The 27,530-nt window shown below is 38.4% G+C and overlaps 1 protein-coding gene across 2 annotated transcripts; it reads left to right on the top strand.

Annotated features, from left to right (window-relative positions):
• On the top strand, positions 1-27,530 carry LOC140150515 (epidermal retinol dehydrogenase 2-like). Of its 2 annotated transcripts, XM_072172545.1 has the most exons (8): positions 1-85; positions 13,748-13,814; positions 15,518-15,724; positions 17,525-17,737; positions 19,122-19,366; positions 22,718-22,843; positions 23,953-24,060; positions 27,318-27,530. In XM_072172545.1, exons 2-7 carry the CDS (start codon positions 13,755-13,757, stop codon positions 24,044-24,046), a joined length of 945 nt encoding a protein of 314 aa, XP_072028646.1. In that variant the 5' UTR covers positions 1-85; positions 13,748-13,754; the 3' UTR covers positions 24,047-24,060; positions 27,318-27,530. The 2 variants fall into 2 exon arrangements, with proteins under 2 accessions (XP_072028646.1, XP_072028647.1); XM_072172546.1 differs by lacking the exon at positions 23,953-24,060.

Raw genomic sequence — 27,530 nt, 5'->3', positions numbered from 1 at the left:
GAGACGGATGCTAATTGGCGACAGGCTGAGATTAGTCATTGTGTACAAAATTGTGAAATTTACCAATTTCCAGCCTCCAGTCCAGGTAAGCTTTTAGTCTTAAACTGTAATATTTGGCTCTTTATTTCAAGATTATTATCATAAAGATTTTCACAAAGAAGCTGGTATCCGTCCAAAATCATTAATTACGTTTTTTTTTACAATACTATCGCAGTAAATTAAATGACCTTCTGTCTTCCTGACTTTTTTTTTTTTTTTCATGTTCAATTTTTTACTTTTTTAAAGTTTTTGCATCAACATGATCAAATCGAATATCAAAGTCTGGATTAGACTCGCTCGTCAATCCTATATACGCCATGCCTATATTTACACTGGGTTTCAGAGAAGAACGGCAGTCCTTTGCCAGGCCCAGACCCAGGGCTGTCAGTGTCAACTCTCACGCATGCCATTGGCCGTGAGTCTCACGCATTAGGTCACTTTCTCACGCCAAGGTAGTATAATATCACTCCTAGTAGTAAATCATGAAATCTCATGCAAAATGCTGGAAAATTAGTAAAATCTCACGCATCAAAGAAATTGTTGTCCCCCCCTCCCACCCCCACCCACCGCTTTTCAGATTCTCAAGCGCCAAGGCTCAAATAATCATGGGTCAAAATGAACATTGTAGTCGATAAATCCCGGTATGGCTCTGTCTCACGCCAAGCAATTCCAAAAAGTTGACAGCCCTGTCCCTTGCTCAGATTGACGCGAGCGCCCCTGTTAATAATGAGCGACATATACATTTGTAATATTAGTTCCAATAATTCACCTTTTCGGTAAATCCCATAACCCTTTGCGAGTACACCTGAGAACTCGTCATATTACGTCACGCCGACTTGCAATGCGCACTAACGATGTTCCATGAACGATGTGCGCATCGACGCAGATTGGCATGACGTAATATGACGCGTTCTCATGTGTATTCGCAAAGGGTTATGGGATTTACCGAAAAGGTGAATTGGAACTCACGGCTCCGACCGTGAGTTCCAAGGAGCTATATGTGTATATGTGCCGCAGCGATTTAGCGTGCGATCATCACCATATTCACATGTACACGGAGTGGACTTTTCGCTGCTCATAAAAATCACTCAAAAATCATCCTTTAAAATATTTTTTTTGGACTAACATGACTAAGCTGATGCGTAGAATAAGTTGAGAAATCACAGATGACATACATCAGTGACACAGGTTTCTAAAGTGACCATCCTTCAGTCCTTCTTACACTTGAATGTTTAGTCAATCGGAACAGTTTTGACAGGTCTTTTGTCTACCTCTCTGTTTGTAAACAGATAAGGATGTCAAAATTGACATCCTCGCTGAATAAGAAAGTAACAGCGTTAGGTATGGCACTGCATCAAATCAAGGCTTAGTTTTGTATCATGGTTAAAAAGTTGTTAAACACTTTGGAGTCAATGTACATGTATTGGAAGGAGAGCAGGGCTGCGATAAATGAGGGAAATTATGGGGTAAAAACAACGTGGCCATGATTTTGCTAGGGACTTTTTGTCTTGAAAAATAATTTTAAAATAATTGTAAAAGCAAGAAACGTACCTTTATAAAATAAGCATCACTTCCGTCACATGAAAAGATGATCAGATGAGTGAAAAGTTGCAGAAAATTTCAGAAAAATACATCACATTTTTTGAGAAATTTGCCATCTTGATTAAATGCAGAAGAATTACTTCAAACAAGATGTCAAACATGCATGATTTGCTGTCATAAATTACCGTCAAAATGCACATACATCATGCACTCGACTGACTCGAAGCTACGCTGAAAGCTTCGAGCTGGAATCACTGGTTTAGCTCTATTAGGCCAAAAAAATGTTGTGTTGCCCTGGAAAGTTGGGTCGGTCGGTTGATTATCTTTTTTTTTAACCTTCATTTTTCTAAAAATCCCCACAAATATTAAATAATGCTTAAATGTAGGGATATTTGTAATTTTGACTACTGGATACTTGTTAGATAATCAATTTAAGTCCTTCAATAAAATATTAATTTTAAAATGAAAAACATTGATACTTTAAACATATCTGTAAAAATCGTCATTCGAGCCTCACCTCTGCCAAGTGTAATTTTTTTGACAATTTTATTTTAGGGAAATGGGGCTAGGCGAATTTATGTTTGGCGTAGGGAGGAGTGGGTGTGATGGGTGCATGGAATGGTGCCATGTGGATTGCTTGAACACAGACCCGCCATCTTATGAAGCGCTTGCCAATTGCAGCATCTCTTAGATCTATATAAAGTGTGGGCTGCCAAACTTTACGCTCTCATTTTTAGTGCATCTAATGTAGAGTCCGAAGTTTTCCGTTTTACAGAAAACGGAAGAAAATCACGGAATCAGAGGTACATCACGGAAAATGACATTTTTGTATGATGTGACAAAAATTGTTAAAAGATAAGAGAAATAAATGTTAAAAACAATCATGAGTTGTGTATGTCAATTTTATGATAATAAAATACTGTTTAATAATACCGAAATAAAGGTATATTACCAAGGCATGAACCCCCTTTATCCCTCCAAACATAGTAATAATCGGCCTATTATCGTGAGAATTTTCCAATCAGAGCATATTGATCGCGATATTGAACACTTTATTGTGACATTAATATCATTGTTTATTATTATGTATTTAGGTGGGACTTACCAGAATGGTATAGAGTCCAGTGATTATCAAAAGGTCGAAGGCAACGTCCTGGGCGATATCAGGTCCGTATTATGATAAGTAGGGATGGGCGTATTCCCAATATACTACACTCCTCCTTTCTTAGCTAGTCCCGTGGTAATTAGTTGTATGTAGCAAAGTTCATAAATTCTTATAACTTGTAACGTAACACAAACAGTTTATAACTTCAACTCCAAACTTGTAGAACAATGTTCTTGAAACGCGTAACTTGGCTAACTCAACTTTTAAACGTAACGTGATAATACATAGTTCTTCTGTGACCTTGTTATAGCTCCTCAATTAGTCTCCATGGAGGTCGTGTATTCCTCTGCGAACGGCGTGGCACTGATGAGGGACTTTGACGTGCAATTCTTTGAGCTGCTCCTTCCGGAACAGTTCCGCGAGGTACTATCGCTGGACTTGGAACATCTACCGGTGTCTTGTCATTAGTGCTTTCACTTGGAGTCGGAAGATTTGGACTCATTTCTCTTGGAGTCCATTCCCTTGGAGTTGATCTTTGAAACGGCGTTAGTGGCAAATTACTCTCTGTAGCTGGTAGCAAATTGCTTTGAGTAGCCTGTCGCGATGGCATCACATCTCCTCTCCGTAAGTGATCTACATGTCGTTTCCATACTCTTCCATCCGTAAGCGTCACAATGTACGACTTAGGCGCTGACCGCTCTGCAATGGTACCAGGCCACCATGTTTGCTCCTTTCTACAATCTTTCACCAGCACTGTCTCACCAGGAAAGAATTCTCTGTATTTGCTGTGCATGTCATAATGGTCTTTCTGCATTGCTTGTTTACTGATGACTCGTTCTTGCAGATTTGGACGAACTAGCGATAGTCGTTTTCGGATTTCTCGTCCAAGAAACAGCTTCGCTGGACTACATCCTGTTGTTGCATGTTTGGTAGATCTGTATGTCATTAAGAAGTTGTCCAATCTTTGTTGTATATTCCCTGTAGCCGCGCTGATACCTTTCTTGAATGATTGTACCATTCGTTCAGCTGCTCCGTTGCTAGAGGGTTGATATGGTGATACTCTTATACTTTTTACTCCTTGTTTCTTCAGGAAGTTTTGATATTCTTCGCTCCTGAATTGCGGACTGTTGTCGCTTACGATTTGAAGTGGTAACCCATATCTCGTGAATAATTCTCGTAGCACGTTAACTGTCGCTTGTGCTGTTGTACTCTTCATTAGTATAACTTCTGGCCATTTTGAGTATGCATCTGTAATGACTAGGAAATTTTGTCCATCTTTCTCAGCAAAATCTATATGGACTCGTTGCCATGGTGCTCCAGGCCACATCCAGGGCATCAAAGGTGCTGTTGCTGGCTTGTTTTTCACTTGTTGACAACTGGAACACAGTTTGACCGTCTCTTCAATTTCGTTGTCCATGTTTGGCCACCAAACCCAACTGCGTGCAATCTCCTTCATTCGAACCATACCTGGAGTGCGCTGTGTGTAACTCTTGCAGTATATCTTGTTGATACTTTGCTGGAACAATCACTCTTAGGCCCCATAATATGCAGTCTTGTTCTACTGAGAGCTCGTATTTGCGATTGAAGTAGGGTTTCAAACGTAAATCGTCTACTTCCTGTGGCCATCCAGTTCTAGTAAACTCTAGTACTCTTGACAATACTGGATCACGTTGTGTCGCGTTCTGGATCTCCTTGCTCGTTATTGGTAAATTCTCCAACATCTTGTCTTCTACTCTGAAAATTGCGTCTTCTTCTTTCTCTATCACTGGTAATGGTAGACGTGACAAGGCGTCTGCTAGCGTGTTCTGCTTTGCTGGGATGTACTTGATGTCATATGTGAATGCTGAAAGCGTAATAGCCCATCGTTGCAGACGTTGTGCAGCTAATGTTGGTATACCGGTCTTTGGTCCTAGTATTCGTTCCAAAGGCTTGTGGTCAGTCAGAATTGTGAACTTTCTTCCGTAAAGGTACATTCTGAACTTCTTGAGACCAAACATAATTGCCAAGGCTTCTTTGTCGAGTTGAGCGTAACCCTTCTCATGCTTGTCCAGACTTCGTGATGCATATGCGATAGGTCGTCGTGATCCGTCTTCGTAAACATGCATGATCACCGCTCCAACACCGTATGGCGAAGCGTCCGCTGCCAACTCTAACGGCAATTGTGAGTCGTAGTGTGTCAGTATCTTTTCAGATGTCAATATGTTCTTGACTGTCTCAAAAGCTGTCGTGCAAGCGTCTGTCCAGTTCCATGGTTTATCACATAACAGTTCATTCAGTGGATGTATCACCGTAGACAGATGAGGTACGAATTGAGCTTGAAAATTCACCATGCCTAGAAATGATCGCACTTCCGTAACATTCTGCGGTTGTGGTGCGTCCTTGATAGCTTTGATCTTGTGATCCGTAGGCTGAATTCCTTGAGCTGAAATTCTTCTACCCATGTACTCCACTTGCTGTTCCATGAACTTGCATTTCTCTGGTTTTACTCGTAGTCCATACTTCTGCAGTCGTTGAAGTACTTTCTCCAGATTGTGAAGATGTTCTTCGTCGTTTATTCCGGATACTAAAATGTCATCCATGATGGCACATGTGTAATCCAATCCTGCCAAAGCTTGATCCATGAATTGTTGCCAAATGGCTGGACTCGAGGAAATTCCAAAGGGTAAACGTGTATAGCGGAATAACCCCTTCCATGTGGATATTATCACCAATTCTTGAGATTTGTCATCTAACAACATCTGTTGTTAAGCACATTTCAAGTCAATTTTGGTAAATTTCTCACCTCCGCCATCTTGCTGAATACTTCTTCTGGCGTCGGCATTGGAAATTCGTCTGTATGTATCGCTTGGTTGACGCTTCTTTATAATCTCCACATAATCTCACCGTTCCGTCTTGCTTTGGTATGCAAACCAGGGGTGTCGCCCATTCACTAAAATCTACAGGAACGATAATACCTTCATCTTGCATTCTCTGTAATTCTCTATCTACTGCTGGACGTAGGGCGTGCGTGCGGTCGTGCTTTGTGAAATACTGGAACTGCGTTTTCCTTCACATGAAGTGTTGCTTTCATACCTTTCACTGTACCCAATCCTGGTTGAAATACCTCACTATATTTCTGCTTCAATTCAGGCACCGTGCATGAACTCTTTACACTGTATTGACCTTGTTGTGGAAACAAATTATGCCAGTCTAAGATCATCTCCGCTAGCCAATCTCTACCAAATAATGGTGGTGCATAGCTGTCTGCATCTACAACAACTAATCGAAGTAATCCTGCGTGTTGATCTTGGTACTTTACATCAACCTTGATCTCACCTGCCAAGTTCAAAGGTGTACCGGCATAAGCATGTAGTGGACGAGACACTGGTTTCAATGGAAAATTACTGAAATGCTTCAGGTAATCCTTGATATTGACCATCGACGGTCCTGCTCCCGTGTCCAACTCCATCTGTAATTTCACTCCTTCAATTTCCACTGGTAGGAATACTGGTTTTGACGATGTGTAATTTACACTGTCTTCTATGCGTTATCTTGTTTGTCGTCATCATGCGTATCGTCTGCGCTTATGTCGTCACTATCGCTGTAGTCGTAATGGTGAAAGTAGCGTCACGAAAATCTTCAAATTGTTCATCGTCTTCTGTTACGTAGCGTACTGTGTTTTGTTTTGCATGGTAGCTTGACGTTGCATGACATTCTGATTTCAAATGTCCTACTCGATTACATTTATAACATGTAAAGTTCTTGTACTTGCATTCATTTGGGGAATGATTAGTTAAGCCACACCTGTAACACTTGCGTTTCCCATTGTCGTTAGGTCTGCCGTCTGTGTTGGTTGACTTCCGTTGACCAAATTTGGGTCTAAATCTCCCCCGTCCACTTCCAGAACTTCTGTTGTTACCACGTCCATGTCCTATTTTGTTTACCGTTGATGGCGTTTTACCGCTGATATCCTTAACATTCTTCGTTGCCTCTTCTTCAGCTATTGCCATGTCTACCGCTTGAGCAAAATTATAATCCTTTGCTTGGGGACCCAACAATTTCTCTATCGTATCTTCAGATCTTAAACCACAAATGAACTGATCTCTTAAATTCTGCTCCAACTGATCTCCTTGAAATTCACATGAAGCAATTAATTTCTTCAAGTTGGTAGCATAATCACTGATAGATTGACCAGGTTGTTGTTTACACGATCTGTATCTAAATCTTTCTGCTACTACTGAACGTTGTGGTCTATAATGCTTCTTTTTACAGGTCTGCTAATTCCTTGTAGGTCTTACCATGAGGCGGATCTGGGTAGCTGACATCCCGTAATGTTTTGTAGACATTATTTCCAACGCTACTAGAGTATTGCTCTCCTTTTTGGCATCTTATCTTCCGTGTCAGCAATATCCATAGCGATAAAATATTGCGATAATCTATCCAAATAACATTCAATGTCGCCATCCTGATCATTAAATTCCTCAAAAATTGGCCTTCGTGACATCGCGATTGTCGAGTGGATCGTCGATTGGGAAGCTTAAACTCTTGATTGCAAAATTCGCAGTTACGTGGGTATCGCCTGCTCATGAGTCAAAAGTTCGCGATCGTAAATCACTGTTTTAAAGTCCCAAAATGTCCGTCGTACGTTAGCCAAGTTATCCGTAGGTGCTATAACAGTTCTGTCACCTGAAACTTTGCTGTAGGGTCCATAAAAATGATTCTCGTCGCCAATATTATGTATTTAGGTGGGACTTACCAGAATGGTATAGAGTCCAGTGATTATCAAAAGGTCGAAGGCAACGTCCTGGGCGATATCAGGTCCGTATTATGATAAGTAGGGATGGGCGTATTCCCAATATACTACATTTATACATTTTAAGCTTTATTCATGACACGGATTTACAAATTTTACAACACGGGGATTACAACACGGAAAATGGGTTTTAGAAAACGGTAAACTTTGGACTCTAATCTAATGTCACCAGCAGGGTCAGGAATTCACAACCAAGTGCGAGAATCCTTTTGGATTCTCCCAGTGGAATTTTGCAAGAATCCATGGATTCACGCCATATAACTGAATTTGAGGTATGAAGTTACTCCATTTCCGGAGGTTCTACCGAGCGCAAAACCTCCAAAACCGAGGTTCTATATAACGTCTTAGAAACTCCGGTTTTGGAGGTTTTATGCATGGACTTACAGTGACTATTATTATAGTTAATAAACCACCACAGCGTGCGCAAAAACCTCCAAAATCGGAGTTTTTGCGTCGCAAAACCTCCGATAGTAAAAGTAATGAAGTTAAGCATGTTTAAACATTTATTATAATATTAGTTTTGATATAAAAACTCCAATATCGGAGGTTTTATGACGGGCGCAAAAAACTCAGATTTTGGAGGTTTTGCATATGATACTAAAAGTAATGAAGTTAAGCATGTTTAAACATTTATTATAATATTAGTTTTGATACGCAAAAACTCCAATATCGGAGGTTTTATGACGGGCTAAAAAACTCCGATTTTGGAGGTTTTGCGTATACTAAAAGTAATGAAGTTAAGCATGTTTAAACAATTTTTATAACATTAGTTTTGATACGCCAAAACTCCAATATCGGAGGTTTTATGACGAGCAAAAACTCCGATTTTGGAGGTTTTATGATACTAAAAGTAATGAAGTTAAGCATGTTTAAACATTTATTATAATATTAGTTTTGATACATAAAAACTCCAATATCGGAGGTTTTATGACGGGCTATAAAAACTCCGATTTTGGAGGTTTTATGTATACTAAAAGTAATGAAGTTAAGCATGTTTAAACATTTATTATAACATTAGTTTTGATACGCTAAAACTCCAATATCGGAGGTTTTATGACGGGCGCAAAAACTCCGATTTTGGAGGTTTTGCGTATACTAAAGTAATGAAGTTAAGCATGTTTAAACATTTATTATAATGTTAGTTTTGATACATAAAACTCTCCAATATCGGAGGTTTTATGACGGCGGGCGAGAAACTCCGATTTTGGAGGTTTTGCGCGCGCTGTGGTGGTTTATTAACTATAGGCTAATAATAGTCACTGTCGTCCATGCATAAAACCTTCAAAAGCGGAGTTTCTGCATGACGTTATACGCAGAGAACCTCCGGTTTTGGAGGTTTTATGCTCGGTATAGAACCTCCGAAATGGAGTAACTACATACATGTGAATTTGCATGATCAATGGAAATATTTATGAGAATCCATTTTGCAATTTTGTTGACAAGAATCTTTGCAAAAATGGATTCTCGGATTCTCGCTGAATTTCTGACCCTGACCAGGTCCAACTCATACTCAATTTTGTCAACTGATTCTGATATAGAAACTGACACTAGCCACGCTAGTTGTAATAGCTCTGGACCAAAAAGTGCTCTTCTGGTGGCATCCTCACCTAGAGGGGGGGGGGTTCACTTGGGATATTATTTGGTATGCATCCTCATCACAAAAAACGTGGTCGAAAAAGGGTCGAATTTTGACCTGCTAGCGTCGACTACGTCTTTAGGAAAAGGGGTACTTTTTAGGGGTAATCTTCAACGTTTAGGGTTGTAATTTCAATTTCTTTACCCAAAATGCTGAAATAAGGCCGTGTAAAATTAATATTTTGGTTCTCGTCCCCTCCCTCCTCAATTTCTGGGATTTGTCAGATATTTTTTTTTTTTTTTTAGATTTTTCCATTTTTTTAGACTTTGGAATGATTTATGAAATCTTCATACATATAAATAAGTTTATTAGAGAACAAGCATCACTTCCAAGTCTTTTTGTGGTACTCTAGGGGTTTATCCCTCAGAATCTCACATTTGAAAAAAAAAAAAAAAGCCTCATCGCTTCCTCGAGCACTGTTGGAGAAGACCGAAAACTACTGACAATGCTAATTTTACATTGGAAAAAAACAAACAAAAAAAACACCTCCCTCCCTCATCAATTCATGAAAATCCTCTGGACGAGAACCAAAACATTAATTTTATACGGCCTAATATATGAGTAATAACTGCCGGGAAGGCTTTCTGTCTATTTTAGGAAAGTGAAAGAAACCCCACTGGCTATTTTGGTCATTTAACATGCTATGTTGACCTACAAACACAACAAATTTGACTGATTTCATTTAGGTGTAAGTTGGGACATGTGTAAACATTACAAATATGCCCCAAAAAAAATCAGGTTTGAAAAAAATTAACTAATTTCCCCGGGCTAATTTCATATTATAAGATCGTACATTATGGCTTTAAACCAAGCAACTATTTGATAACATAGTGTACAAGACACAGCATTTGACCTCTTACCAGTATCTTTCTCACACATATAATTCATGCTTCAAGCAAGTTGTACAAACAAAGGATATTTATATATACATGTATGCTAAGAACCGGGGGGGGGGGGGGTACTCAAGTTTGGTTTTGGTAGGGACGTGCTGCTGAGATTTTGGAAGTAGACCCATAAATATACCAATTTGTCAAGAAAGTTGGACCCATTGATATACCAAAAGTCAAAATTTTCGGCTGAATTTACCCAAAATTGTCTTAGTTTTTACAAATTTTCCCAAAATTTTGGGAAAATTTTGAAAATTTTGGCTAGATTAAGGAAAAATTGGGCTGTTTTCTGAAAAAAATTAGAAAATTTTGAAAAAAGGACCCATTCATATACCAAAATAGGCTTTGAAAAAGGGTCATTGATATACCAGAAGGCTGAAAATGCTACCCATATTTATGCACGTCCCCGTATGGTCATTTGTACTGAGTACCCCCCTGGGGCTAAGAACTGTGTGGGCCGATAGCATGAATTCATTATTTTCTTCAAAGATGCTGAAAACTGCTACATGTAGCAATGTAAACTTTTGTGTGAAAGCTCAAAACTTCTGTTTTAATGTAAATTTTGCTCACTTTCCAAAAAACGTGGGGACGTGCAATGAATTTTGAATTTTGAACCTCAAAACACTGGTGCTTGGACTTGGACAGTTGCACCTTGCATAGGACTACTACATTGTACCTAGTATTATTACAGCTATGCTAACACTTAGTGTGTTATCTACTGCTTACATCCTTCTTATCAGTTTGACTTTGTCCCTCCTTGATTTCTTTATGTTGAAGTGATCAATCATGAACAATTTGCTATGTACATAGTGTATGTGCAGTACACGTCGCAACTTAGGTGCATAATTTGGCTACTTGGAGATCACTTGCCGCTACTCTAATATTTTTAACTAAGTATTAACATACTGCTGTGAAACAACATAGTTTTGCCTACTTTTATTTGCAAGTGTCAGGCCACGGCAGTAATTTTACCTATTTTCCTTTTAATTAACTAAATCATAAGGTTTTAAGTCTCGGAAGCTCCAAATTTCAATAACAATGGGTTTTGCGGTCCATTTCACAGTCACACACTCCTATACATTGTAACAAAAGCAGCCAATCAGAAAAGCGGTCGTCTAATGCACTCCCCCATTTGGGTCTCGTGCATTAGATGCATCAACAAACATCAGCGCGCGTGCATTAGACGCATCAACATCAGCGTGCATTATTTTGCCTAATTTCTCTCCCAACAAGTAATGACGTGTTCATTAACCTTGATCGGCACAGTGACTTCGCATTAAGTACCAGTAGTTTTTTAAGTCATGTGGTTTTCTGCCCAATTGGTTGATTTATGTTCCAAATTCTCTTTTAATCATAAAAATTCCCGTTAAAAATTGGGCTACTTGAGAGTCATTCACCATGCCTTGGCACTGGCCACTGAAATGTTTTGGCAACACTGTGTATGTGTTATATACTACAGCAGCAGGTGCTAGCCTCTGCTGTCTTAATTTGTGATGAATACCAGGTTCAAGGTAACTTTTCTAACATGCCGAAGTTTTTAAATTTGTAAAAGATACACTTAAAAAAAGGGTGTCTTCTTTCAACAATGGAAAATAAGGGAATGTCATTCCATATTCAGCCTAATAAATCTTCCATTAATACATTGTTAAAACTTTTAAAATACTCAGATACTCGTAAAGTCCAGGTACCCCCTGCCTGTTGTGCTCTACCCCCAGGGGAGAGGGGAGCACTTAGTACAAATGACATACAGGGACGTGCTGCAAGTATGGGTAGCATTTTCAGACATTTGGTATTATAGTGGACAAATTAATTTTCAAAATTTTCTCAATTTTTCAGAAAAAAAATTGCCTCACTGTAGCCAAAGTTTTTGAAATAACCCCCATTGGCTGGCCACAAATTGCTTGCACCCCCCCATCAACCTACCCCCCCCCCCACACACACACACACACTTTATTGGCACATGCACATTTTTGGGATCCCAAATTCCAAATTTGCAAGTTCCTTAAAATTGTGTAGATAATATATAAATAATTGCGAGCACATCGAGCAGGAAAATTCCGTATTGTTTTCAGAAGCCGTTATTAATAGAGCGTTTTATTTAAAAGGCAGGTGCGTCATGAATGTTTGCCAAAAATCACTTGCTTCCCACCTCTCCTCGGCTTCACAAAAATTGCTTTATATCCTCTTATTTGGCTGGCCCAAAATTCTTGCCCCCCTAATTTTACCCTCCCCAGGGCTCATAATTTTTGCACAGCCCCTTATGATTATTTGTAACTTAACACATAGACATGTATGTCGCTTTGTCAAACATATATTCCTACTATAACCTAGTTGTTCCATAAAGTTGAGGGTCATTTCTAAGTTTGTATTTGAATATGTTATCTGTTGCTTTGCTGATAATATTCAGTATCAGCATATAAATTGCTCAATGATAAATTTGACAAGCATGCACGCTCACTCAATTTCTTGATTGTATAGTAATCACATTGATTTGTGGATATATATCTGACTGCTGCAATTTTAAGCATAGCGTAGGGATTTATAATATAATTTGGGGTTTTAATTTAACATAAGGTAAGTAAAGCAGCATACGCCTATACATTAATCAGCTCGTAATCGACGGGCCTTATAATATCACAGATTAAAGTGAAAGATTGGAACGTCATCTTTCCTAGGGAAAGATCAGACAGCAGGCCAGACCATGGCCAGACGGTAACATGAGTAGGTTTATTTCACCTTGAAGGCATGGATAGTCTTGCAAATCGTCACTGGGCGGGGAAAACCTCATTATGTACTTTTGGCCCTTGAACATGGATAAAGACTTTATATTGAAGAAGTTGCTTTATCCATGTTCAAGGGCCAAAAGTACATGCAGGAAACACCTCATTACTTTTGGCCCTTGAAACATGGATAAGGCCTTGTAGGTGTAAACTTTATATTGAATGGTTTGCTTCATCCATGTTCATGGGCTAAAAGTACATATGAGGTTTTTCCCGCCTAGTGACGAAATATGGGCTATTAACTTTCCCCTGGTATCTACTGGTTATACTCTTTAATATTTCCACATCTGTTATTTTTATGTGTGGCTGTAATATCTATATATTTTATTTGAGAATTGTCTTGTGACATCTTGCCAGAAGCATCACAAATATTTATTCATTCAAGTCCGACACATTGTGCATTTCCTGTAATGAGCACAATAGAGAGAGACCAGACAGGTCAACTATGATGTGGGTCTACTTTTCGGCGTAGTAGTGATAAAAACGTAAAGAATTCCCGCCAATTACGGGCTGATCAAACTGTATGCTATGGTACAGTGGTAATGTTACGTATTGGGCCATTCAGGTTGAACTCCACACACCCCCTATGGAAGACATGACCTTAACCTTCCACACAGGGTGTGTGAATTTCAAATGGGGTTGCTAAAACTTTCTTTCCATAACAGTACACTTGTACACATGTGTGGCCAGATTTTTTTCACAACACCCCCAAAGAAATTCACCGTTGTGACCCTACCATCATATATGACTACAACAACACCCCCCCCCCCAAGTTAGCCCCAAAAGCAGGTTGTTGCCCAATAGATGATAGGCATCATCCACCATGCATGTTTCTGCTTGCTGAAAGTCTATTTCTTGAGGCTCCCCCCTCCCACTGGTACATTAATCCCATTAAACCTGTGGTACATTAATACCAGTACCTTATACCTGCACTTCAATATAGTGTTCATTCTGTTTACTTTTTAGATCCAACATGGCCGATGCTCTTGTAGTAATTCAGAAGGTTGCTAAGATTTTATGGACAATATTTCTGGTATGTATGTAGCCCTGCACTTAGTTAATTGTGATTTTATGGCAGCACAGGGGAGGAGGTATGCATGGGGAAAATGCCTTCAGTCAATTAATTTCCACTGTTTGCAGCTATTTTTTCTGTTTACTAAAGTGGTCAGACACTCCGACACACTGACACATACACACCACTGTTTGTAAATACCTGCAACTGAGGACCTCGATCATTCAGCATGTGATTTGACTGAGAACGCACACACCCATTTTTTTAATTGGCACACCGTGGAACTCGCACACACGGTCACCGGACCACTTGCTACCAACCATGGCCCATCCTGAACCCCCTAAACGTGGACTCATTTTAAATACCATTTTTACATTGTTTGCTATGTCCTGGTTATATCCATGCAGCCGAGGACGTCCACGGTCAGAGGTGTGTCCTCGTTTGTGATGTGTGTATCCATAGGTCCTCAGTTGCAGATATGCACCCTTCTCAAATTGTGTGTCAATCAGGGATGTGTCTGTCTGTTTTTAATCATGCAAGGCAATGAAGGGGGGGGCAAAATAGCTGACATGCAAAAACTCAGGGTTATAGCCAAGCTGGTCGGTGCCGGTCGGGGTAACTGCACGGACCGGCGCCAACCGCAATAAAAAAAAATAATAATAAAAAAAAAAATTAAAAAATTAAATTAAAAAAAAAAAAAATTTCCCACAAATGTTTTATTCATCATAAAAAGAGTTAAAAACCAGAAAATTTGTTGGGGGTATACCCCCTAGCCTATACCCAGATCCCTTGCGTTCGCTAAAAAGATTGTGCCCCGAGCCAGCCCTCTAATTGGATAGTAAAATTAGCCGGCACTCAACTTGGGCTAGCTACAACCCTGCAAAAACTTAAACAAACTTAGAAACAAACATTATTGGCCAAATGAGATCACTATGTGTAACCTATTCACCCTTTGCACAGATCTGCCATCTTGCTACCAAAATGAGATCGTCCCTGCAAATGCATGCGCAAAAAGTGCATTTTTAATTCTCACGCTTTTCTAGCAATGCGCCAGAAGTCTTGCAAAGCATACGTGGTAAATTAAAGCACACATTTGATGGGCATAAGCACACACAAAACGCACACTGCGAGTAGAACCTCATTTTGAGATGACCGTGTAAAGGGCCAATAGGTCCCTGGTTTATAGCACTTAGCATTGTTAGGGTATTTAGGTATAGGCAGGCATGACAATTTTCAGTTTTAAATTGAATTTCAGCCTGTTTTGGTACTTTTTGCCCAATTTCAAGCGCATTTTCAGTTTATTCAGTTTTTTTTAGGAAAGTGCAGTCTCATGCCTGGCACCCGGCCTGGCATAGGGAATTTGACTGTCAAAGGTCTGACAACCGGGGAAGTTCGCACTTGGAAGGTGTCCTACTGTCATTTGCCATAAATTGGTTAACTCTATGGCACATACTTTGGCAAAGGAAAGTATTTTCCTCATATTGTCTTTACAAGTTACATCATTTCACCATGTGAGGGACATTGAGAAGGTTGACCAAAGATATGGCAAAAGGAAGTATTCCATGTTAGTGAAGTTTTGCTCTTTTTACCATGAGCCCAAATGTTTCTTTCTTTTCACAGGCTCTGCTCTACAGTCTTGAGGGCCTCATTTGGGCGCTTATACCATACAATTTCTTAAGATTTAATCGTTTACCATGACCCCAAATGTTTCTTACTTTTCACAGGCTCTGCTTTACAGTCTTGAGGGCCTCATTTGGGCGCTCATACCGTATAAATTCTTGAAACACAAAGATGTAGGAGGAGAGGTTGTCCTCATCACTGGAGCAGGAAGCGGGCTGGGTCGGATGATGGCGCTGAGATTCGCTTCACTGGGATCCACTTTAGTATTATGGGATGTGAATAAGACTGGCAACGATGAAACATTAAAACAGGTACATTGTACTCATAAGGGTTACAGGACACTATGACTGAAAGCTTGCTGTGTCAAAAATAAGGATCACTATGTTGAATAAGGTTTGTTATGTCAAATTTAACAAAAACTAATCGTCGTCTGCTCAGTCCCGCCTGCATTATATCCCACGATTGAGGAGATTATGCAGCAACCACCAGAAATTAACCCTAACCATAACCCTAACTCTATTCCTAAACCTAGCCCTAACCCTAGCTTAGAGTCTGAAGTTTTCCGTTTTACGGAAAACGGAAAGAAATCACGGAAAATGACATTTTTGTAGGACGTGACAAAAATTGTTAAAAGATATGAGAAATACAGGTTAAAAACAATCTTAAGCTGTGTGTGTCAATTTTTATGATAAAAAATACTGTTTAATAATACTGAATAAAGGTATATTACCAAGGCATGATCCCCCTATCCATCCAAATTTTGGCCTATTTTCATGGGAATATTCCAATCAGCATACTGATTGTGATATTGAACACTATATTGTGACATTAATATCATTCATAATCATTGTTTATACATTTTAGGCTTTATTCATAAAACATGGTTTTAATAATTTTAAAACATGGATTACAACACGCAAAATTAGAAAATGGTAAACTTCGGACTCTACCCTAGCTATAACCTTACTTCATATTCGACATAGCAAACCGTATATTTGACGTACAGGGTGAGGATCCATCAGCTTTGTTATCTAATGAAACACTTGCTTCTTCTACATTCAACATTACATTGATTAAGGTTTATGGAGTGTTTAAGACAATGCATAAATGCAAGATGCATCACTCTAACTGTGTAAACCCCTGACTGATGCTTAGGGACCGTTCACAAACACTTGTTAGGGGGGCCTGATGCAAATAAAATCATCGCAAAAATTTGTCAGGGCCCCCCTTTACAGACCTCAAAAATTTCAGGGCCCCCTTTTTGAAATTATGGGTCAACACCATAGAAAAGCATATTTTCCCAGGAAAATTTGTGGTCATTTTTTCAGGCCCCCCCCCCTTAGGAGGGTAAAAAAAATTCAGGGCCCTCCTTTTTGCATCAGGCCCCTCCCTAACAATTGTTTGTGAATGGTCCCTTATGTTTTGGGCTTGGTAGGGCTCTCTAAAAGCATTAATGAAGCTCTCAAGACTGGTACAATGGACTACCGATGTAGGAAGTTCATTACAATCAAACACAACATTAAAACCACTATACAGTAAGCCAAATAATTAAGGTACCAGTTACGTTCACACCCTGTATATCCTAAACAAAGGCAGATATGTCATAACTGGAATCAACATGCAATAGCTGCATCATTTAGCTCGAATTTAAGACCTCATTCGTTGAAATTGTTCAAGAAATAAAGACGCGACGATCATAAACCCAAGGAAGATTCAAATTTAAAAGTTGCAGTTTACCACATTGCATGCCCTATTGATTTGTGCACAAAGCGTTCGCGAACAAGAGAACTAGCGCCATGCTTTCATTGATTAGCACGAAAAACTAGCGTCGTGCTTTCATTCATTAGAACACATAAGTGCAATTTTTTATTTGATATCTTCATTAGGTTTTGGATCACCGTTTCTTTAATTCTCAACCAATTTCAACAAATAAGGTCTTCTTAAATCAGAGCGAAAGAGTACAGGCATCGGCTGCCTTTTTAATTTTGACATATTTGTCTTTATTTGGGATATACAGGGGTGAACACAACTGCTACCTTACTTCTTTTGCTTATTGTATATAGTATAGCCTATTATCATATCTAACAATATCTGTTTTTTTCTCCTTGTAGATTGAAGCCCTCGGTGGCCAAGCCTATGCATACGTTTGTAACTGCAGCGATAATGAGGAAGTGTACAAAGTAGCAGCGCAGGTTAAAGAAGATGTTGGTGATGTGACGATACTGATAAACAATGCTGGTGTGGTGGCGGGAAAACAACTGATTGATGCACCGGATAATCTCATCAAAAGAACCATGGATGTGAACGTTACTGCTCACTTCTGGGTAAGTGCATATAGAGAATTTACCTTTTAGGCCCTATATATAAAGTCATAAGTTCATAATTCCATACATTAATTTAGAGATTCAATCATATTTCACTGTGGTTAATCACCGTTTAACAACGATGCGGCCCGTCGTCTGTGTGGTTTAAGCTGCCCTCGCAAAGTAAACCACGCAGACGCGCCGGACGCGAGTTGATAAACGGTGATGAACAACGGTGAAACATGATTGAATCCCTTTCAACAACGAAAAGAAACTAAAGATCATATAATTCACGATTATTTCACGAGGAATGTCATTTAATCATTGCCACTCATCTTTACAAAAACTTCGATGATTTCTCTGTTGATATCAGCAATAAAACTATGGCCTACAGAATAAAACGGCAATGTTTAGCCGCTACCTAAAAAATACTGATTTCAACCAGGGATTCAACTTGCAAGCTTGCACACGCATACAAGTTCCAGACATGACGAATTTTACGGCGCTCTCGCGAACGCGTAGTCTCGCTCGCGTTTGGATTAACAACGGTTGGCTCCTGTACAAAGGTATAGGAGGAGTTGCTGAAGTCAGGATGAAGTCGTTACCAGTGACATTCATATGTGAGTGCATATTCTTGGCAAGAGAACCTCAATGTCTTCTATATGGCCAAAAGTATTGTGGGCCATATTAAGACAATCAGTTTTAGTTTTTGATACCAAAGTAGGTAATTGTTTTATGGATTTTGATTTTGGTGCAGCATGCTACATCTAGCCCCATTCGCAAACCGAGACACCTCTTGAATAGGGTGAGCGAAGTGATTAAGCCAAGCTAGTTGGTGATCGTGGAGGGTATCGGATGGCACAGAGCTAAGTCAGCTAATGCTACAGCATCGTGAGCATGCAAAATAATAAGTGGTAAATACTTAGCTCTGATATCCTAAGCAGTGGCCTGGACAGACCATCAATTCATTCATGAAGGCAATTAGAGGAGACTTATTATTATTATCGTCATCAACCCATCTTTTCCAGTAATGGTTCAGTATATCACTCATTATTATGTTTGATGAATCCAGGTCATATATTGGATCCAAAACATAATGATTGGATGCTTTACACCCAATATTGGTCTTGCTGTAAGTTTTAAAATATTGGACTCGTCTACATCTCATCCAATATTTTAAAACTCATAGCTCGACCAATAAATATTCACTCAATTGAGTAAATTTTATATCAAAATTTGCTCAATATTTTGCCAACCAAATGGGACATTCTTAGTATGACACACCTAAGTGTGTCTATCTGGACCTTGAGTGCCCCAAATTGAAATTGCCATTAATTATCATCACAGAAAAAGCATTTACCACTTCATCATCATGACTAAATTTGATTGACAAATTTTCTTTCAGACTCTCAAAGCTTTCCTACCCACAATGCTTGCCCGTAACCATGGCCACGTTGTCACCATAGCGAGTCTTGCCGGCCATTTTGGAACCAAAGGCCTAGTGGAGTATTGTGCCAGCAAGTTTGGGGCAGTCGGGATCGATGAGTCTCTGAGATTCGAGATCTTAGAGAACAACAAGACAGGGGTGAAAACGACAGTCATCTGCCCATATTTTATAAACACGGGAATGTTTGATGGTGTTGTCAGCAAGTAAGTATTTACCTCATGAGAACTACCTGCTGATTGGCCAAAAAGAAGTTTTCATTATCAATTGGACCAATCAGCAACATTGTTAGAATAATTTCACCACACAAAAAATTGGGGTGAATTATTTGCAAAGCTCCATTCTGATTGGTGATTAAAGTGAAGATATCGTGTAATTGACCAATCAGTGGCAATGTTAGATCGGCAGGTAGTGCTCAGGGGGTTAAAGTTTTCTGTCAAAAGTGATATATAACTTTGAGGTGGGTGTCGATTGGTATGTAAGTTTTAAATCATGGATGACTGTAAATAAATTGAAATTAAAAGATGATAAAACTGAACTTATTATTATTACCTCCAAATATAATCAATCAAGACTTCGCTATGACTCACTTCAAATTGCTTTTGCCAACATTTAAGCTTCTACTAATACTAGCAATCTAGGAATTATATTTGACAACATTCTCTCAATGGACGACCACGTCCAAAATGTGTGCAAATCAACTTATTTTCAGATTAGAAACATTAATGAAAGTCGCAAAGTCCTCGATTCACGTCTTGACAATGGAAATGCGTTATATGGAATCACTGAACAACAACACAATAAACTTCAACAGGCTCTAACTACTGCTGCATGCAAGCTCACAAGGACTAGAAAATTTGAGCATATTTCACCTGTCTTGCAACATCTGCATTGGTTATCAAGTCGGTATCGTATTCATATCAAACTCCTTCTCCTCCTGGAAAGCACTCCACGACTGGCATGTTCTTACGAAGGCTGGTCAATAAGTTCCCGCAACTATGGTGTATCTCCGTTTATGCATGACTTGGATGACTGTTACTTACGCTAAATACAAGTTTGTACTTTTGTCTTTCAAAACGAATATGTATTAGCGATGCTGAATGCTTGATTACGTAATGACATTAGCATAAACACAATAGTGTATGGGCACTGCCTGATTTATGGTGAAAAATAGTCAAGAAAATCTTGCGCCAATTTGAGGTATTGTTACATAATTCTAAATATCTCGAGAATAAAAGTATGGAATCTGGCGCGGTTTTTGCAACTTTGTAGACCGATAACATAGGAATGATGATGTATTCTTTTTACTTTTTAGATCTATACCATAGAAAAGGGATTGTGTTGAATATCTCCAATTTTGAGTAGGCTTTATCACACATTGTTCTTTACATAATAAGAGATAGAAATATTAATCGATGACAAAATTTAACAAATGGTACCTGGTTTGATTGGGTATCTACTACTGATTATTAAAAAAGGGAGATCCCAGTGGTAATACCATAAACATTTCTTTCTTAATAAACCCTTGTTTTCAAAAGGTCTTGTTTTTATAATCAAAGTAGCACACCATAGAGAGGGTCTCTGGGTTGAACAAGAAATTTGAATTTCGGAAGGTATGTCTAAGATTTAGCATAAGACTTGGTATAGCAATTCACTCACACAGCTACTGTTCCGCAAACCTTCTATTAGTCATATTTTTAGTGCTTTTTTGATGAAATCTTACATTTTTCATACATTTTTGGTACTTTCAATCATGCGTACCATCTACGCATGCGCACATTTCTATTTTTATTGTAACAAATTCTATTGTCCTGACTATGATCTCTCACGCCACACTAATAATCATATTTGTTTTCGTTTTATTTTGGAGATAATTTGGATTCTTTCTTCTACCGTGTGGGCTCTTTTCTCCAGATTTTCACACCATTTTTGTTTGTCGTTAAGGCCTATTTTTGGTGAAATTCAAAGACAGTCCCTTTCCTGATCTGTTGACATTTCTTCTTTCACAATTATCAATTGAATATACTCAGATTACCTCAAAAATAAGGCTTGTAAATTGCTTACATGTAGTTCCTTACTTCTGCTTCTTTTTATTACACGTTCCTCAACTACAATTCAAATTTCCCGCCAATGTTGACATTTGTCAGTGTACATATGGCAATGACTTTATGCAAATGAGATTACGTAATTACAGGTACTCTGATACTAATTGTTATGAGTTTTGAAAGACAAAGGTACAAACTTTATTGATCGTAAGTAACAGTCATCTAAGTCATGCATGAGCGGAGATTAATAATGGTTGCGGGATATTATTGACCAACCCTCGTATATCAGTGAACTAATCAATTTATATATTCCATCACGTAACCTTAGATCATCGGATAAGTGTCTTCTCTCTGTTCCTTGTACTTCTTCTTCATTTGGTGACGGCCTTCTATCATGCTTGTGCACCTATACACTTAGGAACTTGCTTCCTTTGAATTTACGTATTTTTGATTCACTTGATGTTTTCAAAAAACTTTAAAACTCATCTGTTTAAGATTGCTTATGACAGTTGACTTCTTTATATATGTGACTGTTTTTATAATTGTCTGTTAATATTTAATTGTTTCAATGTTTGTGCCTCGGAATAGGTTGTCTAGATAGATGCGCATTGTAAGTGCATTATTATTATTATTAAGCACACAACAATCAATACTCTGGTACTGTTTTTACTGGACTTGTTACAAGGCAGCACACGGCAAAGCACACCAATGCTGACACCTCAATCAATGCTCAACAGCAATACTCTGTTAGGTCATGTCTTAAAGCTTATTACTAAGAGGATAACAAATTAGTAAATAGGTTTATTTAATTAAGAATTCTTTGTTTATTGATATATTTAATCAATGGACCATTTCTCAAAACTAACATTTTATAAGTTTGATCAGCTTGTAATCGGCGGGAATTGTTTAGTTTTTACCACTACGCCGAAAAGTAGACCCACATTAAGAATGATATTGTTGACATATCTGGTCGATTCTGTGTGTCATGAAGAAAATATACAGTGTATAGGACTTGGATGAATAATTTGTGATGCTTCTGGCGAGATGATACAAGACAATTCTTGAAATAAAATGCATAGTTATTAATGCGCGATGTTATAAGGCCCGCCGATTATGAGCTGATCAAACTATAGCTGACTTCCCAGGCCATTTGTAGTGAATGGTCACAAAAAAGCTTTTAAATTTTCAAAGTTAAATGAATATTTTCTGCAATACAATACATTTTGTTTTGTATTTTATACCCTTTTAAAGAACATGGCTGTCTTGCCAATCTTAGAGCTCAAGTATATGGTAGATAACATTATGAAAGCTGAATATTCATTGAATAACTGAATATTCATTGCCATGTATTCTTTTGAATATTCATGTCTGGTATTCTTTTCCCCCTTTCAGAGAGCCATGGCTCTGCCGATCTTTGAGCCTGAGTAATCAGTATGTACATCATGGAAGCTAATATTCATTGCCAAGTATTCTTTTGAATATTCATATCTTTTATTCTCTTCCCCCTTTTAGAGAGCCATGGATCTTGCCAATCTTAGAGCCTGAGTATGTCATAGATAACATCATGGAGGCTGTGTTAACCAACACAGAGATGGTCGTATTACCAAAGACAATGTGGCTGTTAACATACTTGAAACCGTAAGTGTAAAACAACAAGTAAATCACAGCATCTGCTCTTTGTAGTTGTTGGAACATTTGTGTAAAACTTAACCTTGCTTTAAAACCATATTGCCATTATAATCGATGTTCTAAAATTGTGCGTTTTTCATTGTGAAGTCAAAGTCCTTTCCTACTAACGTATTTTTAACCTTCCGCCTTCCTCACCAATCAATGTCGGGGTGCATGACCAAATCAACATTTTACAACAATGAACAGACAATCAGTGTTGGGTGTCTTTAGGGGGGTGTGACTAAATCAGCAGGTTTCAACATTGAACGGGGGAATGGGAGGGGGCACATTTGACGTACCCAAGTCAAAGAATTCCAACAATTTTGACTGGGATTGTACATGTATATAAACAAACAAGAAAGTAATGCTGATACACCTTGTATACTTAGAGACAGGTGACTCTATCTTCCAAGTATAAAGGGAGTATCTACAATGCTATTTAGTTGCTGATGTATGTACAGTATGTTACTGCATTCTTACTCTGTATTGCAAAATTTGAGCCCCTGCAGTGTCTTTACTGTTCTTGTGAAAAGATTGTGTTAGAGGTTTAGTCCGAAGAGTCATTCGAAAACCCAATAACATGATTATAAACCCTAATCATTATCCTAACCCTAAACTCCACCCTAACCCTAACCTATTACCTAATGCTAATCCTAATAATGCTAACCCTAGACCATAACCCTAACCTAAACATGACTCTGACTCTAATCATAGCTCTGACCCTAACCGTACCATAACTCTATCCCTAAACCTAATCCTATCCTTAATCTTTACACTAACCCAAAACCTGTCCCTAAACCTTACCCTGACTCTAATCATAACTCTGACCCTTACCCTAGTCCCTATCCCTTTAAACAATAACCCTAATGCTAACCCTATCCCTCCCTTATCCCCCAGTAAAAACTCAAAATTCCCATTTTTTGCAGCAATTTTTGCACCAAATTTGTTGATTTTGCCCCCCCCCAAAAAAAAAATCACTTTTCCCCCATGCCCACCACCAAAAAAAAAACATTTCCTGACGCAGCATCTGTTTCAGCCGCACAAATGTAAGATACTAACATCCTATGTATTCTGTGTAGGAGTATGCCAACCAAAGCCATGATGGTAATGCATAAATCCACTGGGTTAGACATGTGTATGGATGACTTCAAAGGCAGAGATAAGCAGGAGTAAAATTGATTGAAAAAGTATACTCATTTTTGTACACATATTATATCATCTGCAAATCAAGACATCATGCGGGACATTATTGCTTAGAAAACTAAAAAGCACATTGCCATTTTGCTTTATTTAATCCTTTTGTTGATAGTCATTTAAATCATAATTTCTCGGGCTTGCATCATTTATTTCCGATCCTCGCATATATTTGTGTCTCGCATTGTCTTACGCCCTGCTTGGGTGATATCAACATATAGGCCGCCTCCTTCTTCATTATTTATTATATAATTGACCGCTGAGACACAATGAGAGAGTTATCATGGGGACTTATTAAAGTTGAGATTGCCCAAGTACCGACTGTGAACTCAGGTAATACAGTGGTAAGACTCTGGACCGCTAATCCAGCGACCGGGGTTCAATCCCCGCTGAGTCCTGATTTTTTCTCTCTCAAAATTTTCATATGTCAGTTTGCTTGAGCCCCAAAACGCCTTTTGTTTATAGATTAAAATTGATGAAAAAGTATACTCGGATAAATAGATGAAATCGGTCTCATCACGTACAGATCTATAAGTTTAATACCATGTAAAACAATGTTACTCAAAAGATTGACATGTAAATTCACCAAAATTAAAATTATCAAGTTTTTTCTTTGTAAAAATACCCTGTCAAGAAAAATTTAGTACGCAATCTTTCCAGTAACATTGTTAAACATAGTATTAAACTTATAGCTCTCTACATGTATGTGAAATGATCATGTTTTTGCGTCAAATAGATCCGTATGTGATGCAGCTGACAGAATATTTTATTTCATTAAGATTTTTGTCATCTGCAAATCATTACATCCCACAACCATTATTGCTATAGGCAAAATATTTAAGGGAACAAACCAAAAGATCGATGACGTCCTATAAACGAAACTAGTTTCGTTTAGGGGGGGAGGGGGTAAAAAAGCTCGATTACGTTTGTACAAAAACATCGGTCTGAAGATTGTGTCATTATTAATATTAATGTCAATTTTTTCAACATTTCATTATTACGTTTCTGGCAGGGAGGGAGGGGGTCGGCTGAGAAACGAAACTAGTTACGTTTGTAGGACGTTGTCGATCTTTTGTTTTGTTCCCTAATTCTCGATCATGAGAGCCAACTTGGATACACATAGATATTTGCGTCGAACGTACTTCGCAAAGACACACGCTTACGGTGAATGCGCATCTTTTAAGAATTGACCAACCACAGTCTTCGATCGCACGATCGTGTTGTTTGAAGAAAAGTATGCTGACGCAACATTTTGCAGAAGATACATTCTCTCATGATCGAGAATTAAATATTTTGCCTATAAGAAAACATGAATACGTGGAGCCTGAGTTTCTCTACCGGAAGTCTGTTTGACTGAAATTCCTTCTCACAAAGTAGGCATGTTATAACAATAGATACAGCTTGGAGGTTAATACATCTCCTTTATTGTATCATTTTCAAAATTTTCTGTTGAACTGACTTTTGGGTGAGAAACCCATGATCCACATTTTGCGAGGTTCGTCTTTTACGATGGATATTCATGACAAATTAAAGGTTTTGATGATGACTGCAAACCGGTTGAAGCCGTTAATTTGTTAAACATGTTAAGCTTAAAAATATACATTCTTTGCTTTACCTGCTCCATCATGTAAATAACATTGAATATTAGCTCATAATTATTTTACAGCCCTTCTATTCTTACATGCTTAAAATGAAGCAAAATATGCTTAGCTCGTACATAAATCTGAGATTGAATTAAAAATGGCTAGGTTGCATCTGACGATCAACTCCCCACAGCCTGTGATTGGTTAGTAGTGCGTAAAAGGAAGGTTGATTCATCTGGTGCCTTCATCAGAGAAAAGGAATTTCAAAAAAATGATGGTACTTTTACAAGCCTAAAAGTACCTTTTCTAGGCATTGTTGACATAGTGCCATCAGGAAAGAATTAAGATTTCCTATTACTCTGCATTCGAAATATAAGCCTTATCACTATCACAATGCAATTTGCACCCCAAAATTTGCCTGTTGCGACACAACTTTAAAAGTATGGTGCACAATATTATTGTGATACCACATTGTATTGACTTTATGTGTTGAATGTCTGAGACTGCACTTCAAGTTGCTCTGCATCAGATGAAATTGCACCACAACTTTCAAAATGGGGCGCAAAAGTCAGGGATGCAAATTGTGCGGGAGCGGGGAGCACCACTCCTAGGAAATGACAGTCAAAATTGAGGAAATAATGCCTTGAGAAAAAAAAGAAATAGAGGAAAAGAGGAAGAGAGAAGAAAAAAAAAAAAGGAGAGGAAAGAGACTGCACTTCAAGTTGCTCTGCATCAGATGAAATTGCACTACAACTTTCAAAATGGGGTGCAAAGGTAAAAAAAGTAATTCGAAGACTGCAGTTACTAAGACTTAACTTTTGATATGTTTGAAGGTCAAAATTAACCATAGGGCATGCTGTTTTACCACAGTGTCCAGAAATATCAGTCACCAGGACAAATAGTAAACAAATTGCGCTTGAGTTTGATTGACAAGTGATGTCAGATGCAAACTAGTATTTTGAATTCAGTCTCTGATTATACCAGCCATAGATTAAAGAGGGAGATAGCATACCAACAGGTAAAGTCCCTATGTAAGCAGTACAAGTGATGTCAGATGCAAACTTGTATTTTTAAATCAGTCTCTGATTATACCAGCCATAGATTAAAGAAGGATATAGTGTACCAACAGGCAAAGTCCCTAGAAGCTTTGTAAGCAGTACAAATGACAAATCTCACATATTCATGAGGGGTGATCGTTCTACTGCCAGAGGTGTAGCAAGAGCCTTAGGGGTCCATGGACAAAGTGCAGTGCAGGGCTCTTTTAACATATCCTTTATCAGCCCTTATTTTATTTTGCCTTTCTCTTTGGGTCCGTGAACCCTCATAGCCCCATGGCTCCACAAAATTATATGATATCAGAAGGAGATTTCTCATTACTTAGAATGCAATTTGGTGTGTCTGTGCTCTTGTGTCCCACAGAAAATACTGTGCAAACGTTGCTATCCAATATCTTAACAGATCAAAATTACAACATGGTGGCCTATATGCAACAGTGTAACACATAATCATGCATAACTTGCGATGCAAAATCAGAATCAACTGATATTTTGGGAATAAGCTATTTTCATGGATATCTACAGAAAAATGTCATAAAAAAAGGATGATATAATCACAAAATACTCCTTTAACTGATAACTAGATTTCTTTATTTCCTTTTGCTTACACAGAATACTCTCCAGTAGAGCCATGCTTCTATTACACAAATATTCCGGAATGGATTGCACTATGGATGATTTTAAAGGAAGGGACAAGAAAGATTGACCCACAGCCATCAGATCATCTACCGTAATATAATTTTAGGTGGCTATAAACGGGTTGCTCAGACAAGAACAAATTTTTAATGTTTTTAATTTACAAATATCTGTGTTAACATTTCTTTG

This window comes from Amphiura filiformis, chromosome 4 (assembly GCF_039555335.1).
Source record: "Amphiura filiformis chromosome 4, Afil_fr2py, whole genome shotgun sequence".
NCBI lineage: Eukaryota > Metazoa > Echinodermata > Ophiuroidea > Amphilepidida > Amphiuridae > Amphiura > Amphiura filiformis.
The sequence above is the reverse complement of the archived record's forward strand: the minus strand, read 5'-3'. Positions and strand labels throughout refer to the sequence as shown.